At 32.5% G+C, this 18,459-nt stretch overlaps 3 protein-coding genes across 4 annotated transcripts; 1 reads left to right on the forward strand and 2 right to left on the reverse strand.

The window, feature by feature from the left end:
• Positions 1-82: 82 nt before the first annotated feature.
• LOC122405103 (protein TIPIN homolog) lies at positions 83-1,113 on the reverse strand. The gene has a single exon (XM_043409613.1). The coding sequence runs from the start codon at positions 1,109-1,111 to the stop codon at positions 155-157; it is 957 nt and encodes a 318-aa protein (XP_043265548.1). The 5' UTR covers positions 1,112-1,113; the 3' UTR covers positions 83-154.
• Positions 1,114-1,306: 193 nt separating this feature from the next.
• Positions 1,307-1,705, reverse strand: LOC122405104. The gene has a single exon (XM_043409614.1). The coding sequence runs from the start codon at positions 1,563-1,565 to the stop codon at positions 1,329-1,331; it is 237 nt and encodes a 78-aa protein (XP_043265549.1). The 5' UTR covers positions 1,566-1,705; the 3' UTR covers positions 1,307-1,328.
• A 707-nt stretch (positions 1,706-2,412) lies between these two features.
• On the forward strand, positions 2,413-17,983 carry LOC122405105 (very long-chain-fatty-acid--CoA ligase bubblegum). Of its 2 annotated transcripts, none has more exons than XM_043409617.1 (13): positions 2,413-2,610; positions 13,519-13,586; positions 14,487-14,541; positions 14,612-14,819; positions 14,892-15,026; positions 15,112-15,307; positions 15,471-15,572; positions 15,658-15,804; positions 15,884-16,359; positions 16,518-16,732; positions 16,816-16,967; positions 17,066-17,191; positions 17,268-17,983. In XM_043409617.1, exons 2-13 carry the CDS (start codon positions 13,524-13,526, stop codon positions 17,460-17,462), a joined length of 2,070 nt encoding a protein of 689 aa, XP_043265552.1. In that variant the 5' UTR covers positions 2,413-2,610; positions 13,519-13,523; the 3' UTR covers positions 17,463-17,983. The 2 variants fall into 2 exon arrangements, with proteins under 2 accessions (XP_043265552.1, XP_043265551.1); XM_043409616.1 differs by lacking the exon at positions 2,413-2,610 and adding an exon at positions 11,287-11,373.
• The last annotated feature ends 476 nt before the right edge of the window (positions 17,984-18,459 follow it).

Genomic DNA, 18,459 nt, shown 5'->3' on the forward strand with positions numbered 1-18,459 from the left:
ATGTATAATTTGTATCACGTTTTAATTGTTTTAACCTACATGAATGTTTAGAAAATAATCTGAAATTATAATATTAGAGCCTTTATTTGTCACGCTTATTGGTTTTTAAATGCTGCATTAATACTTTCATATTATAAAATTTATTTATACTTTCTTATAACTGACTTTGTGGTATTTCTGTTTGATCATTCTTATCTGCCTCTTGTGAATTATTCTTAAAATTTGTATTCTCTGAATTTGCAGTTTCGCTAGATGATGGTAAATTACAAGCACTATCTTCAGATTGTGTACCTTCAACATCTTCCAATTTCTGTTTTTTACTTTCCTCTTCCATTTCTTTGGCTTTAAGTCTTGCAAGTCTTCTCTGAATAGCTTGTTGTCTGTTTCTTTCTATACGGTCTTTTGTCTCGTCACTTAACTGTGGCGGAAGAGGACTTTCTTGAACAGGTTGAGAGTTCTTATTATTAGTTTCTGAAAATACTTCATCAAATAGAGCCTCGGCTGCATTGGATGTTGACGACTGTTGATTAATAACTTGTTTTTGTTTCTCTATTTGTTCAGCAATTAGTAAATCAAATTCATCGAAAGGTTCGTCTTGTGCTTTATCATTTTCTTCCTCTGCATTATCCTGAATTATTACAGCATCATCCGCAGTAATCATATCTAGTCTATATTTTTTAATGAATACCTGAAGATCTTTCTTAGTACCCAACTTCTCCAATTTCTCAATAAAATCATCAAACCCTAATTTTGGGAACAATCTATGTGCCCAATGTTCCATTCTCTTCATAACCTTATCCAAATCTAACTTCTCATATCCATTTCCATGAAATTTAAATCCCTCAAAGTATTTTTCAATAGTTTGTATCCCTTTAGGGCCTTTTACACGCTCTGTGTTCAATTTAGGTATAGGATTTCTTACTACATGCTTTTTAGACGATGATGGATCAATTCTTCGTGCATTGTTTGCTTCTGTACTTTCTTCATTCTCCGAGCCTGTGCCTTCGTCTCTCTCAACATTAAGTTGATTTACATCAGAATCTCGTGTTTCATACTCAGCTACAATATCATCTTCATCTTCGTAATCGGAAAGGTTCGATAATATTGGCATTTTCAGCTAATTGTACCTTCACCTTTTTTATTGTATATAAAACGATAATTCTGTACTTAACAATAAAAATTCTTAGGAAGCTCTTGAATACAAGTATTTGTGCACGAGAAATTCTTGAACCACGTTTTTCTCTCAAATAATATTCGTGCCTCAGTTAATTGCACGTTTGTAACGGTAGTATTATCGCCCAACGGTATGTAGGTTATGTTTTGCTTACTTAAAACTCATTGTCATCTTGAGAATCACAATTGGTGCTTCCTTTATCCATAAATTTATCAGACTCGATGTCTGATTTATTTAACCTTTCTAAAAACGATACCAATAACCTTTTGTTTAATTTATCAGTTTGTGTTATTTCCCGTATAACGGGTTCGCAATTCGCATTCGGAGGACGTTCCGTCGTTTGCAGTTTCTCCAATGTGTCGTTTTCCTCTTTCATTGGCGTGCCTGGCATGTTGATTAATTAACCAAAATGTTATTATGCAACGGTCTTAAACTTCCTTTTATTTTATGCGAATCAATACGATTAACAACAACAAACTTACGCACAAGAACAAGTATCGTGTAACCTATCTATGCCCGACTATGCTTTCGTTGCATACGGCGCAAGCCCAGCGCACGTATCTATACGCACCACTGTACAATTATTTAAAAAAAAAAATGTTTAACAATGAATTACACATTTGTATCTTTTTCATATTTAAAGCTCATTTATCTGATTCTTTTAAAAATACACAACTATTTAATTTCTTTTTTAAATGCTTTAAACCAATGATAAAAGAGAAAAAGTTTTAAAAACTGTAGACATAAGATTTCTCTGTTTGATATAAACTGTTTGGTACACTTTATTTCATAAAATATATAGTTTATATGCATGCATTATATGTATATACCTACATAAATATTTGTGTCTATTGTATTATAGGATGTATGCCTCAGTTTTCAAAAGAAATTAGTACAAAGTTGCACGAATAATTTTGGGTCAATTTGTATTGATTAAAACGGAAATAGTGTAGATAAAAAGTGACATACCTGATGCCAAAGTATTCGATCATGAGATGAGATATTTAAATGTACACACGTCGACATTAGGTTATAATAACAAAGTTACATGTTTTTAAACTAATGCGGTACAATCTCATTATATTACATATTCATATATTCTTCTTTATGATTTATTGACGTAAAAATCGAAGATCTACATAGACATTTTCGAAATGAAGCGACCGATGACCGCGAACCTATTTCCATACAGCATTGCTTCCTAATCCCCGCCACATGGTTACGGAATTACCCATCACCGTGTATCGTGTAGCACAGTCCCGTCTAACGAATCGCGAGTTCAGTGTGGATTGTCGCGGCAAACCCGGCGTACCATCAGTATCGTAAGAACTATCATTCTGTGCGGAAGTTATTGGCTGGAAAGATCCAAAGGTAACAGCTCCATGAACCGTTCTTCACCGAGGCCACTGTGAAATTGTAATTCAAGGAACAATCAGGTACGTTTTGAACGAGTCGTTCGTCCACGTGAAAATTCAATTGTGCACGCCCTCTCTGGAATTCCACCAGAACAGTTACTCAAATTTTTAGTAACCTCGAAGATAGTTACCTTTGACAAAATACTGTTGCGTAAATATTTTTATGTTCGACGAGTAATTCGTTTCGGTGATTTATTTGAGAAACAAATTCTACAATTATATTTCGTTAAATGTATAAAATTACTTAGCGTGCCCTCTTTCTTTTTGACACAAAGGATTCATAAATCATTGACTTTAGAAGACGCAGTGCGTTCAAAATACTGAACGGATTCCGATGTGGCGTGATCGCTGGTAACGGATTATTTCCTCCTTTCCAGAGACGCGACGCTGTCTCGTTATCTTGAGTAATACGAATTTTCAGATAGAACTGAAACCGTACGGTCTGTATACTCGTATAGGGTATAGTCGAGTAAAAGAATCGAAAACCAAATTTGACTTGCAGTGGGTCATTCGATAGTTTATCAAAAGAAAGTAATGTGTGTCAAGTTTCAATTCTGTATCGTGACTTGGATGGGAAGGGAGAGTAGTAACAGGCAAAAATACAAAATCACGTTTTTCTCCAATTTCTCCTATCCCATCGAATGAGAAATTTTGAAAAAAAATTAAAGTCATTTCGACAACAAAAGCTCACATTATAGAATATTTTCAGATCTTTTAATTGAGAATCTAAGTTATAAAACATGCTGAGAAATGTCAGTTTTGTATCGAAGCAGTCATATTATTGTCAAATTTTTTTCCATTTTGTACTTTGGTACGCAATAGTTAAAAAAAAAAGTTATGCACCGACTTTTTCATGGTTACTTATACGTCAAATTTTCGTACGTTCTTCATTGAACGAGGAGTATTTTATGCGACTTTGAACGTTTTTAGATTTACTGAATAATATAGGAATTAAAAAAAATTGAACAATCTTAATTGTAAATAGCATCAATTGCACAGTGGTAAAGTGTCGAACTATTGAACCCGGACGGACTTGTTTTTGTACATCGGTTCGAGACCTTCTTTGGGTCATTTTTTTTTTCTTACATTATTAATACATTTTTTCAACTTGCAACTATATAATAATGGCCAACATTTATTTACAAATGTTTTAAGAATATTTTAACCCGAAGTATATAACAAATAATTTTTATAACTTGTTGCATGCTTGTTACCTTTAAAAAATTGTAAAATCTACGGAAATTTCAATTAAAAGTTATAGTACTCGACCCTCTAATAAATAAAACGAGTGTTATTCGCTTGTAAAACGTTACGAAGAAAATGTTCCAATGTAACTGACAAACTACACGATCGTTACAAACAAAAGAAAAATCACGTACTCACGTATTGTTGAATAAAACAACATTGCGAATTGTAATTAAATCATACACATCGCTTTGTTTTTTTTTTTTTGCATTTCCTATACGTAGTATCGCCATTGTCACACGTTTCACACATTTGAAACTCGTTTCGATAATTTTATAATTACTTCATGAAGATCAAAGAATTATGTTTCGAATTAAAATTTTATTGTAGGTTTACTGCATGCCATTTGAGTTTCAACGAGTATCGAGTATGCGATAAATTATAAATTATTTGTAATACGTATGAACATCAATCAACGGCAGGCTTAATTTTGGAATAACTTCTTGAATCTAATAACATCAAGGTTTTCCTGTTGGCATGATGCAATTTTACTTCGAATTTAATAATTCTGTTCGTCTCTCTAAGACGATGAAGATCATTATTTCATCTCTTCATTGATTAGTTGAGGTCTTTCTCTTCCATTTCTAAAAGATCAAGAAGTTCACGGTAGCTGACAGATATTTAAATGGAACCTTTCTCTCATTCCAACATTGTTTTTCAACTTGTAGCAACAATGAATTTCGATTGCTTTGTTGACATAAAATTCTTCCCTCCGTCTTATCACGAAGCTCTGCGTCTAAAATACATTTTCCAAAGATATTATTAAGAAAGCACGAAATCTAGAAATTTTTTCAAAACTATTTGGATATCTGAGAAACCACCCTTGTTAGTAAACAATGAAAACAGATAGATTTACTTTAAAGCTCAATGTATAAATATAAGACTGATTCGGTCGACAGTATGACTGAAAATAAGTAAACAAATACTAAAAAGAAAAGAAAAGAAAAAGCAAGAAACTGCGATTAATTTAATAAAATGGATTAAAAAGAAAAATTTCCACACGACGTACCCCTTTATTGATATAATTCTTCGTACGTATGTTGTATTGTTATACGTAATCTCACTATAAAACGTATAAAACGCTATTTACGTACGAATACAAGTCAAGGAAGATTAAATGCATTAACGTTACTAAATATAGAACGCGATGTATTGGATTCAATCGTTCGATCAATTTTGTAGAGCTTGAGTTTAGACGAAACAAAATTTTAATAATAAATAATAAATTTTCACAAACATAATTTCATTTTAAAACTTGAATTTTAAAAAGTCTGAAAATGTTTCGTAATTTGTGTCTTCCTAATTGAAATGGCTCTGACTTTATTTTCAAAATGTTTCGTACAGTAAATTAGGAGAAATTGGATAAATAATCGAGATTTTCAATATATGCTTATTACTAACTCCCCCGCGCTGAGATACAGCTTGCTTTTTAAATAAATTATCGAATGACCCGTGTTAAATTCGTTTTGAAGATACTTTCGGATTTCTTATTCGGTTACATTCTTTGAAGAAAAATATTTGATCGATGTAGGTATATTATTCAACGACTGACTCGTGCATTCCGAGAAAAAAGGATGAGATTGTTGATTGGTGCATTCAGTTGTTCCGAGTCGTATGTTCATAGTAACTTTGACAGTGGACCAATCACAAGCCTTTACGTCAGTCGAAAGAAACTCGATGATTTCACCTGTCGGGTATCACCGGTGTTTACTCTAGATCGTCTATGTATACACAATGATGAACGAATTGATTGTCGCGGTACAGATTTTAGAAAACAAATGTTTATACCTATGAAGAAAACTGGATTACATTTCATAGTGCAAAGTTCGTTTATTTTTATCTTCAAATGATAACGAATCGATCTTCGAAGAAATGACAATTTTTGTTGTTTTTATATCGCATAATTTTTGTTAGTGCTTCTTATCATACAATATACAAAAATATGAAAAATAAAATTTATACAAAAATTTGGTCATTTTTTTTTTTTCGTAGTTATAAGCCTTTGTATCCTAAACAGTACACTGTAGCAATAGTTTTCGTCCATCGCTGTATACTGTCGTAGTCAAACGAGACGATTAATAACCAGGATTTTTTTACGTTTTTTTTTTTGCGGTAATTTTGTTGATTTCGACTTGAAATCCCGATGAACTCGATTCTTCGTATAATAAAAAATAGCATTTGTTAGGTGTGTTCGATTGGTTCGAAGCAATAACAAATTCAACGAACGTACATTATATAAGTTTTTAAACTTTGATTTTATTTACGTTTCAGCTAATTCGCGTGAAAAATGAAAGAATTATAGCCAATAATAATGCAATCATCACAGAAAAAGTTACATTCATTGATCAGGTTGTACGTACGTTACAATCTCCAAAAATCATTTGTATTCCATTAAAAATTACATTAATGATGCTATTATGATTAATTGAAGCAGGAAGTCGTTATCTGTATATTCGTAATAATATAAACGAGTAAATGCTTGACGTCAAACACGAGTATATTTATGCGAATGAAAAAAATGTGTTCCATACTCGGTGCCTAGCTTTAATTCCATGCACGATTTATCTATGTAAGATGACAATTTATTCATTCAGTTAGAAGTTAATGCTACTTATGTAAATGACAAGCTTACGGAAATATGGAAAAGTATCAATTTTGTTATAATTTACATTAATGTATGCCTTTTTTACATACGTACCCGAACGTTTCCATTTTGATCTTAACCTGACAGAATAACAAGACGAAAATCAAGAATATCAATTTGTTGATTGAGGCCTCGTTAAAAAGTTATTAAAAAATTTGAAATCATTCTGGAAAAATTATTTTCGTTTGCGGGGGTCAATTGCAATAATTTTTTGTGAATAGACATACCCCCAAAATCCTACCCACTTACGAGAAAAAAATTCGAGTAGGTTAATTAAAAAAATTAAAAAATTTGAAATCATTCTGGAAAAATTATTTTCGCTTGTGGAAGTCGATTACAATCATTTTTGGTCAATACACATATTCACGAAATCCTACGCACTTTCGAGAAAAAAATTCTTTACCGAAAATATAATGGGTGGTCGGAAATGTTTCTGTAACTTTTTAACGAAGCCTCAATCAACAAAATAGTATCCCTGATTTTTGTCTTATTTTGGCCTCCAGAATCCCCCATTAAAATTTTTCCCAGGTATGTATACGTAACAATGAAGTCGATATTTGCATTGGTTTTTGAGAAAACATCATATAATACTTTATTTGTGATATACGTATAAAAAATACCGTTTCAATAATGTACGCTGCTCTCGAGTATTTTTAATAGGCGCTACATGAAGCTCGAGTATTTTTAATAGCTGTTATATTAGGCTTTTGTAATGGCAAAGTTTGGCCACCACTAGCATATAAGATCAGGAATGAAAGACGTATTTCGAACCTTTTGTATCAGGTACTGTCTTTATTATTAGTGCATATTTCGTACTGGTAAGTCCACATTGTTGGTCCAATGTCAGACAAAAATATATTACATAATAATAATTTACACTGAATTCTGTAGATAATTTTATAGAGTCGTAAAAAATCAAAGTGTCCTTTTAACGTTTTAACGCGACGATACCATTAGAATAACGAGACGTATTTTCATAATTTATATATTTTTCTTTTGCTGTTGCTATCGAGAATATGTCAACGCTCGTAAATCGTCTTCGTTCGGTAACTTCACGGAGGAAATTATTCGAGCGCATAGACCCACTTTCCGTGTACAAACGAAACACTGATGTTTAACGGTACCATTCTAAACAGAACACGGAGCAAGGATATTACAATAGCTGGAAAATTCATGACCATGATGTTATTAATAACGTTACATTTATTTTTTTTCCATTAATTTCGAACTCGTTTTTAAAGTATGCGAATACAGAAATGTTACTTTAGATATATTGCATATAATACGTACATGGTAAATTTTTTTTTTAATAGAAATTAATAACAAATAACATAATGATTAGATCACAGTCTTTCGTTTCGTCTTCTCAAAATTCAACCAAACGTACAATATTATTAACACGCATACAATTATAGTATTTTGCATTGTATTATTTTTTATTTTATAAATAATGGTAATTTAATATTAATAGCAGTGCTAAAGATTACCAACAATTCTTCATATTCGTGCCGCCTTAGAAGTAAAAGTATTTATAAACGAAGTTAAATTAATTGTAAATTGGATATTTAATCAATTTTTATCATTCGAATTTATGACAGTGTCCAAGCGACGGTCGAATGTCGAAGAAATGCGATATTGGGCTTAAAAATGATTTTACACTTTTTGTTATTAAACAGTTGCTTCGTTATCACGTTGTTTAGGTTTTTAAGTTACGTAATACGCATCTTCCTCTTTTCGGTGTAAAAATACTCGCGAAAACGAAGCATTTATTAGGTGGTACGCGTACAATATAATTGTACGTGCGTCATTTTTGTTCAATTTTCATGTCATGAGACGTCTGAATCGATGCATTTTTTTTTTTCCCCCGTCTGTTCTTGTTTAAATAATTAAACATCAAAGCTGCAATTTGTATGTGATTACATATTCCAGTGCAGCACCATTTGTTATGTAACACAGCAATACCTGGTCTTAGCGTATTCTTTGAGTGACATCTACTGGGACACGTATGCCTATACCGATCTATTATTTTTTTTGTCATATTTTCAAATAGTGTGCAGACGTTATCAATTCTACTATTTGCTTCGGTACACCATAACTATTTAATGCACCATAAAAATATGATTACGTAACACGATGAACGTCGCATTTCGTTTGTTTGTAAACTCATTGTTCTGTATTGTTTTAACATGTTAGGTACTCGCTGGTAAACTTCGCCAGTAACGTTCTATAGCGAGAAATTGGACGAAAATAGTGCACGAAACGTACTTCAAAAAGTATAGTAATCGTTTGGCGGAAATAGATATACACATACGATAAAGAGTACTGATCATCTGACAAAACAGTTTTGACAACCGATACATTCCAAAAGGTCTAGAGTCTAGCAAAAATAAAATGTAAACACTGCTATTTTTCATAATTTTTATAACATCTCTAAACTTATCAAACATTGAAAAAATGATAAACACAAAATCTTATAATTTCTAACGCTCTGGGTATGACATTACGACAAAAGTTTTTAGATTTTAGGACAATCTTTTATGCAGTATACTGAAAAGAAAACAGCGCCAATTTTGAACGATGATACATATTGTAGACGTTTTGGCTACGTTACAATGGCCTTTCTCAGGAGCAAATTATACATAAGTTTAAAAAAATCTATATACATAGAATTGTAGCTTTTTAGACAATTTTGGCTTAGACGTAAAGTTTTTAAGATATCTAAGCCAAATTATACATTTTCAGAATGTTTTGTTTGTCCGTTTCGAGTTAACTCAAAATCTATTGAGTCGATTTTGGTTAAACCACCCCAACAGGACTTATACAGGGATAAATAATAAACAATTATAAATCTAGTTGTGTCCGTTCGTTTGATACCTCATCGTGAGAAAATGGCTAGAGGAATCGCTATGAAAAGAATGTATCAAAGTAGATCAAGTTTTAGCCGTATAAAATGTGTAATATATCTCGCTCACACTGGCTTTCACAACAAAAACTTTAATGACATAATTTGTTGGAAGTTGAATTTGCAAACTTTTTTGTTTTAAAAAGGTTCCGATAGATAAACGCGACTGAAAAAATGTTTAAAAAACTGTAAACAGGAACGACTTAAACGCGACCTAAATCGTGGATAACAGCAAGTGGTCGATATAAATACAGCGTGAAATGTGATTATAAGAAACACTAAAAAAAAGAAACATTATTATCGCAAGTAGAATATACGATAAGAAATATCGGTAGGAATGTTTTAAGAAAAAAAAACGGGGGAAAAAAATTTAAGAGGGACAAAGTTCTTACGGCGTGGACTTTGTGTTTCATTCTTTATTATAATCTCAGACAAAATTAGCAAGCGTGGTCCTCTCTTAATCTAACACACTTTTAACAGTATGGAGATTTCCATTATCAGGATATACATATATCGAATATAGTCTTACGTTTCAACGTACAAGTCACAGAATGAAAAATAATTTCGGCAGATTATAATAATAAATGAAATAAGGTTAGTTGATTAGAGGAACAGAGGTTAATTAGTTGCCGCGTAAAAATACGGTCGAATCAAGATTACCTTATCGGAGGAGTGCCGATAGTGTACGTTTAAGTATTTACAGTTGTGAAAATTTAAATCGTGTCAATATTTTTATGAATAAAAATTATTTTAAAACGAATATGCGATATATTCCATAAAAAACACAGATTAATCACTTTTTATCGATTATTTTTTTAGCACGGTTTTTTTAAAAGGGCCATTATAATCAACAATATATATTATCGTTCAAAAATTGGCGTTGTGCTTTTTTTGAAAATCGAAAGGTATCAAAAAAGAATTTTCAAAATTTACGAATTAATCCAAGATTAAGATAACGAGGAATTTATATCGAATATCGATAAAACATTTAAAGAACATATTCAAGAAATTTCTCTCTCAGCTCCTTTGATTTTATGCTTTGAGAAATTATGATAATCAATTCGTTTGCACGATTGCACAGAGTTCGAGGAAATTTTTCTATTTGAAAATAAATAAATGCAGTACTTGGATCAGAAGATGCAAAGGATGTATTAGTTCCCATCTTCTTTACGGGCAGTCGATTGGAGAATATTTTTTAATGTTTTCAACGAAGAAATACCCTTGCTGTTCACCAAAATGGTTGGGTATAATTAGATGGCTGTTAAGAATTAGAGTCTTGAATGTTACACGCGCTAATATCGTTTATACTGCTCGAAGGACCATCCCAAATTTTAGAGAAACGATTAAAAAGAAGTTTGTTCTTGCAATGATAATAGTATTTCTAATATTTAGGATGGTCGTTCGAGTAGTTAAGACGGTATCGTTTTCCACAACATTCATTGCAATGGCGAAGAGATCGTATCGTGAACTTGACATAACTGTTTAATCGAACATTGCCCTCGATTGGTCCAGTGAATCTGGTCTACCGGACTTGACACCTTTAGATTTTTATATGCGATCGTCTGCAGTGAAAAAGATTCACAGCTTGGGAATTACACACGCCATAAAATTAAAAATTGACCCACGATAAATTCAATATTACGTCAATACGGGTGAACAATATTACGAAATGTATTATTAAATATATCATATTCTTCATATTTTATATTTTTAATTATAATTTTTTTACCGAATAATTGTTTCGAGGCGCGTTTCTATCGGTAATCTTCCCGACACTGTTTACTTATCAAAATAATATATACGTTTACACGGATATTTAATATTTATTGGTGAAAAATATAAGAAACGAACTCATTCGACGCTTGAATTTGCCGCTGAAAGGTGGTGTGATGTTCTATTATTGATTTTGGCGAGTCTAACAGTTTCGCTCGTGGTATTCTAACACACCAGCGTACTTCGAAACCCATCAAGATGGTTATTCTACTTTTCAAAGGTATTTATTTAAATTAAGCAAAACCAAACGGTCTAGTGTCGTCTAAAAAAATGATACTAATTAAGATTCGATGATAGTTATCGAAAAACGTGTCTTTTAACCGAGCAACACGCCTTTGAAGGAGTGGTAACGTCGAAAGTACATTCGATCGCGTAGTTTTACGATAATAGTTCATCAAACACGCGTTAAAATAAGTTAATTTTCGTTTTTTAAATCCATTTTAATATTATACAGTCGTTACGCAAGCACACCAGCGGTACTTCAATTTTCACTGTTTCCTATTAATATTAATATTTACGACGTAAGAAAATCTTTACCATTTTTCAATATTTTTGAATAATCATTTCCGTGGTATGAATCAAATTTCTACACATGTATACGTGACGCATCTTTTTACAAGCTGTACTAAATATTCTGTCTCCAGAGTTCGTTTCTTGTCACGCTTGTTTCAATCCTGTAAAATTCTCTGCCGATTAGTAAAACAAAAGAGAAAAAGAACAATTCGAGTTATTAAAACTCGTTGCGTTATTTGTCCAATTCACTATAGACGCGAATGTTAATTTGAAAATCGGAAAGATGAATTTTTTAAAGTTTCTTTGATCTCTGATTATGCGTATGTAGGTCGGGTGTCGGATTGAAACGCGCCGGTTCCGATAAAAATATTTACATTGCCACGATAATTGAAAGCCGTGGCGCGTATTAAGGGACAACGATGTTAATGACACGAAACAATAAGCTATTGATTTTGTATCGACAGATCGACTTATCCGATAACACCGAGCGGATAATAACTAGTTATCTATGGTAGGTTGCGTCGTCCAAAATTTATGATCGTTGATCCTATATCAGTCATTGCCAAGGTTGATGTATGTAAAGCTTCTTTCTTGGATTCACTTCGGTATGATTTATTGATACTTTACGTACACACGCAAATAATAAATGTGAATATCCATTAACTGCACTTTGGTCGTGCATCGCCTGACGCGGCGTAGCAATAAACGAAAAGATACAAGAAAACACAACTGTACAATATTTATAGTTTCTAATATCGAGTAACGATAAAACCATTCGCCCAGTGCGCGAACTTTGATTCTCGCGAGTACAGAGGTTTATAGAACGTAAAAGTGATAGATTACTGCACGTGAAACTGCCGATCGAAGACGAAGGGGCATTCGTACACGAAAGCGTCGTGAATACACGTATATTTTTACAGCGAAAAAATTTCACTTTCATTTTTTTCTTAGAAGTTTGAGAACAGCAAATATACCAACGAAAGTAACAGGTCACTCGAGCGAATTAACGATCGAATTATGCTTCTATGTATCGTTCGTACCGTGTCGTTTCAACTGTACATACATAACTTCCTTTTACATTTGAATTTTCGTTGCCGAGCAGGTACAAAGCTTAAACAATACCCTCGTAGAATCTTATATGCTTATACAACACGACTAACGAGCAAATATTCGGCTAATCGGTCTACCGACGAATTTGTCAAAAATTGGAGCAACAAAAGTTGTAAAATCAGCTAATTCTTCGAAACTTGATGAAATTTTAATTTCTATATTACGTTGCTTCTTACAGAGTTAAGTTATTTTAATTTTTGACGAAAATAATTTTTTATCTTCCTTTAACGTGGAAAAATAAAAAATTCTAATTTAAAATAAATCGAAAGTTCTAACACCTATGCATAGCGCGGGGCTGTTCTTTTTACAACTCTTTGATTATTCATGATAATATTTACGCAATATGGTAGAATTATCGCCGATGACCTTTAATCTTTTCGACGACAAAATCACGCGATTTCACGTGTATGCGTCAACGGCAGCGAGTTGAAATCGTCGGTACCATAAAATTAATCAAACCATTAGAGGCCACTTGCTCGCCTCAATAATTTATATTTACATTTAACGATCAATTGTGTGCACGCAATGCATATTTCACACTGCATATTTTATTTATGATATTCACCATATTAAGCTTCGTACCTCGATTGACCAAAGATTGAAGGAATAAACGTTTCGTTAATTCGTCGATAAAGTTTTCATATCCGTTCGATCGCCCAATCGATTCTTACTAATTTAGACATTAATTCGCTTATTTTTATTATCAGAAACACCAATTAAATATCGATTGTTATTGTTTTAGAAAACATGACTACGGTGCAACCGGTCCAATCGAATGGAGTAATAAAAGGTTTCACGGCGAACGAGAAGGTAAACAGAATTTAACATTAAGCTATGCTAACTAAATTCCACGGTTAATATAAAAATTCGGATCTTTTCCTCAGTCTGAACGAAAGCTAAGTAAGAAGATCGTTCGTTTCGAAGAAGCAAATATTCTGACAAATAAACATCTTTTCAGAATGATATGTTACAAGATTTCAAAGTTATTCCCAATTAAAGTAAATTTTTGTTAGTTCTCAGCGACATGTTTACGTTAACGCGATGATGTAATTCGTAAAAATCACGTTTATTTGAGGGGAGAAAAAGGAACTAGATAAATCGACCTAGTCAATCATCTCAGAAACATGATAATATTAAAAAATGTGTCTAGACAAAAGTCCAATGGTTTCTTGACCCCTTCCCCCGGGGGTGGGGGCAATCTGATGTAAGTTTTTTCTAAGTAAATCCGTGGAGAGCATTTTTAAATCGATTGTTGAACTTCTGTCTGAAACATCTTTCAGTAACATGAACACTTTTGAAGATATTCGAGCGAGTAGTGATTTAAACGTTTCGTGTATACCTAGTAAAAAATGATAGCCGTCAACTTCCACGGATTTCTCAATATTTAATTAACAGAAATGCATAATAGTTATTGTATTTAAAAATACATTTCAGTTAGCGGTGAGATCTTGCAAACATTTTCTGCGATAAAATAGATACGAGATTTTTGTTACTCAGGATCACTCGCTCGGGGGATCAACGTTTCATATGTAGTTGAATTTGTTTTTTTTTTATGAATTAATCATCGCATTGATAAAAACGTCTCTCGCGAAAAAGTGTGTTTATCGAAATATTTGCCCTATCGGAACAAACGATCTTCCTTGACTTCGTTTCAACGACATTGTGCATGTGTATAAACGGTGTCGTACTGATCAATTAATATTTGAATAGGAAGCAACAGAGAAGGGCTCTTATCATGCGCCCCACACCGATACCGGTCTCGATGGTAAGAATTTGTTATATTTCTGTCGAAAAATAATTACGAACCAAGGATATTAATTATTTTATTGTTGTAGGACCTGATCAAGTTTTGCCAACGGATAATTGGACTACGACTCTGCCGAATGGACGCGTGCAAATACAATTAGAAAAAGAGGGCGTTAATTCAATGAAGCCCACATCAGTTCCTGGATTACTAATGAAAACAGTTAAGGATTGTCCTGATCACATTGCTCTTGTAACGAGACCTGATGCTGACGGGATCAGGAAAACATACACTTACAGGTACATATTACACGAATACAGTTAAATAAACGTTTTACGTGACTTTATTCAGCTTTAAACGTTCACTTTTAGTCAATACGAAAACACGGTACGAACCGTTGCTAAGGCTTTCTTAAAATTGGGCTTAGAACGATACCATGGTGTCTGTATCGTGGGATTCAATAGTCCGGAATGGATTATTTCAGATCTCGCAGCTATATACGCAGGGTAAAGATAAACTTTTGAGAATTCACTTGAAATCGTTATGAAATCTGTATATTTGAAATATCGTTTTCTGTGATTATCTTTTTAGGGGATTCGCGGTCGGAGTGTACACTACAAATTCTCCGGAGGCATGCAAACATTGTGCTGAAACTAGTCAAGCAAATATAATAGTGGTTGAAGATAAAAAACAATTAGATAAAATACTTCAAATAAGGAAAGATCTTCCTCAGTTGAAGGCGATCATCATGTACGAAGAAACATCGCAAGAAGAAGGCGTTTTAAGCGTATGTAACTTTACGTACTATTGCCAGCTGGTAAATTGGCGAGTAGGATGGTTCAGCCAATCAGAGCTGCATTCCTCCGACTCGCCAATTTACCAGTTCACAACAATACATGATGTTACAATCTTTTTTATTTATATGCTTCATAAGAATGTTTGCCTTCTAGTGGGACGATGTACTGAAACTAGGAAGCCAAGAGCCTGATGATAAATTACAAGCAATTTTAAAGAAAATGGCAGCGAACGAATGTTGCACATTGGTTTTCACGGTACGAGAAATAAAATATCTATGAAAAATATGGTCCTGTGAAAAATATTCGACGAATAAAAACAAATGTATTTTTTTATTTACAGTCAGGTACAGTTGGGAACCCGAAAGCCGTGATGTTAAGTCACGATAATCTCACGTTTAACGCGCTTACCACCATTCAAACGCTCAACTTCGAGATTGGTAAAGAAGTTCTAGTTAGTTATCTTCCATTATCTCATGTTGCGGCACAGGTGAATGCAATAAACATATTACGTACGCATTAAGATTAACATTTTTACAATTACTTACGTAATCATTTAATAATTCCAGATAGTCGATATATATTGCAGCATTGCAGTAGGTGGTATACTGTATTTTGCAGAGAAGACTGCGCTTAAAGGTAGCTTAGTTGAAACCCTCCTCGTAGCACGGCCTACTGTTTTCTTAAGCATACCTAGAGTATGGGAGAAGATTTATGAAAAGATGCAGGCAACTGCTAGAAGTAATGGAGTAATAAAAACTTGGATTGCTTCTTGGGCAAAAGCGCAAGGGCTTTACTACAATTTTAATAAAATGAATGGCAATGATGTCAAGCACTGGGGTTACTTGTTTGCTAAATGGCTAGTATTTAACAAAGTGAAGGCAGCGCTTGGTTTAGATAGAAGCAAATTGTGTATTTCTGCAGCGGCACCTATAAGCCTAGAGCTTAAGCAATACTTTATGAGCTTAGATATTCCTATATTGGAAGCATATGGAATGTCCGAAAACAGTGGCCCGCACTGTATATGCGCGGTTGATTATTTCAGGTTAATATTAATTATTTAATACGCTTTTACAGTATTATATTAAGAGTCGGAAGCATCACTTATTAATTTTATTAATAAATGGCGATAGTATACTACTAGCGTTAGAATACGGAGTATATGATTAAAGAATGGTGTTTAGCAACATTCTTTGTGTTCAGACTAGAGAGTGTTGGTCAAACGATACCCGGATTCTATTCTAAATTGGATAATCCAGATAGTGCCGGCGAAGGGGAAATTTGTATGCGCGGTCGGCATATATTTATGGGATACCTGAACGAACCTGAAAAAACTGGAGATGCTTTAGACAAAGATAAATGGTTGCACAGCGGCGATCTAGGCAAAATTGATAAGGAAGGATTTTTGTTTGTGACTGGTAAATATCTTCTACCATACAAACATGCATTTTATTATTTCATTTGATATTATTCTTAATATGTTTCTTTTGTTGGTGCTTAGGAAGAATAAAAGAATTAATCATTACTGCTGGTGGAGAGAATGTGCCACCAGTTTATATAGAACAATTAGTATTAGCTGAATTACCTGCATTGAGCAATGCTCTATTAATTGGGGATAAAAGAAAATACCTTACTATGCTGGTTAGTCTAAAGGTAAGATATACGTGCACTAAAATTCAATGTAATATGGTATAATTGTAAACCACGTAAATTATATTTTTAACAATTTTTTTTTATGGATATACTTTTAGACCAATATGTCTGCTGATACTGGCGCACCCTATGATACATTTGCTTCGGATACTTTAAAATGGTTACAGTCTATTGGGAGCAAGTCAACAACAGTTTCAGAAGTCATAAAAACGCATGACCCAGTCGTAAGTTCATTATGCATACTATGATATTGCAGAATATTGTATACAATAATATACGAATTTTACCATTTACTTTTAGGTATACGAAGAAATTGATAAAGCAATCAAAAGGGCGAATAATAAAGTTATAAGTAATGCACAAAAGGTACAAAAATTCCAAATTTTACCACATGACTTTTCAGTTCCAACTGGAGAATTAGGACCAACACTTAAAGTTAGAAGGAACGTTGTTCATAAAATGTATGATAGTTTGATAGAAGATATGTACAAGTAAATGTGTTATGCATAAAAATGCAAAGTGCATCCATAACAAAATGTTTCAACACCATTAAAACAGTAAACATTGAAGCAACTGCCAACATGCCTATATAAAATGCTTTGATATTTAAAGTAATTGTGATATTAAGCAAGTAAAGAATCTGTAATGTAAAGGTGATTTATTTCTAAAAAAAAAAATATCAAAGAATAATTTAAATTTCGAAACTATATAATTCTTATTTAAATTGCCTGGTAGCACTAAATGACAATTATTTGGTTATTAAATACTTTAATCGAAAGGAATTCAACTTGAATACAAATAATGATATTCTTATATATCTTTGGTTCAATGAAATTTGTATAATTTGTTGCAAGAGCGTAATCTGTCGTTAACATATTAGTTTCTCTGACAATAAAAGTTGCTCTGATTATTTTCTGTTAGTTTATCGAATATAAAGTAAAAAAAAAAAAACAAGAAAATAAATTAGATTTAAAATTTCTTAAAATATGATAATAGATAAGTGCCTATGTGAATGAAAATTATGTGACATTATTGTAAACAATAGTTTATAAGCAAATACTATTGTTAATAAGACACATAAAAAATATCATTTTTTAAAAAAACAATACGTGTTTAATGAAGTACACGAATGTAAATAAAAGATATAATAGTACTGAATGAATTTAAAATATACTTGGTACTACTATGTTATTTAAAATTACACTTTTATAAAGAAAATACTGTGTTTAACATGTTAATAATCAAGATACAGTACTTAAGTTGTGTAATGAATCTAATTAATTTATATATAGAAATATTAAAAATTAAAGTAATTCATAAACTTGTCCAAATGAATATGTTTAACCGGGGGTGCAACTGAACAAAAAGTAATACAAATTTTTCTTAATGTACTCATCGCTATATTATTTTCTTATTCAATTTTATATGTGCAAATGTGTATTCAAATCAAATAGGGCAATAAAGAATAACAGTGAAAATATTTGTACGAAAA

The sequence above is a fragment of the Colletes gigas genome, unplaced genomic scaffold, assembly GCF_013123115.1.
Source record: "Colletes gigas isolate AHSC1104 unplaced genomic scaffold, ASM1312311v1 Colletes_gigas_Sc00004, whole genome shotgun sequence".
Lineage (NCBI taxonomy): Eukaryota > Metazoa > Arthropoda > Insecta > Hymenoptera > Colletidae > Colletes > Colletes gigas.

What these genes read in the sequence shown, in the direction of transcription:
- LOC122405103 (XM_043409613.1), bottom strand. Translation starts at nt 1,111, where the DNA reads ATGCCAATATTATCGAACCTTTCCGATTACGAAGATGAAGATGATATT.
- LOC122405104 (XM_043409614.1), bottom strand. Translation starts at nt 1,565, where the DNA reads ATGCCAGGCACGCCAATGAAAGAGGAAAACGACACATTGGAGAAACTG.
- LOC122405105 (XM_043409616.1), top strand. Translation starts at nt 11,352, where the DNA reads ATGGTTATTCTACTTTTCAAAG. An exon ending in GGTTATTCTACTTTTCAAAG is followed by an intron (nt 11,374 to 13,518) that starts GTATTTATTTAA and finishes TTATTGTTTTAG; the next exon opens with AAAACATGACTACGGTGCAA. An exon ending in CACCGATACCGGTCTCGATG is followed by an intron (nt 14,542 to 14,611) that starts GTAAGAATTTGT and finishes TTATTGTTGTAG; the next exon opens with GACCTGATCAAGTTTTGCCA.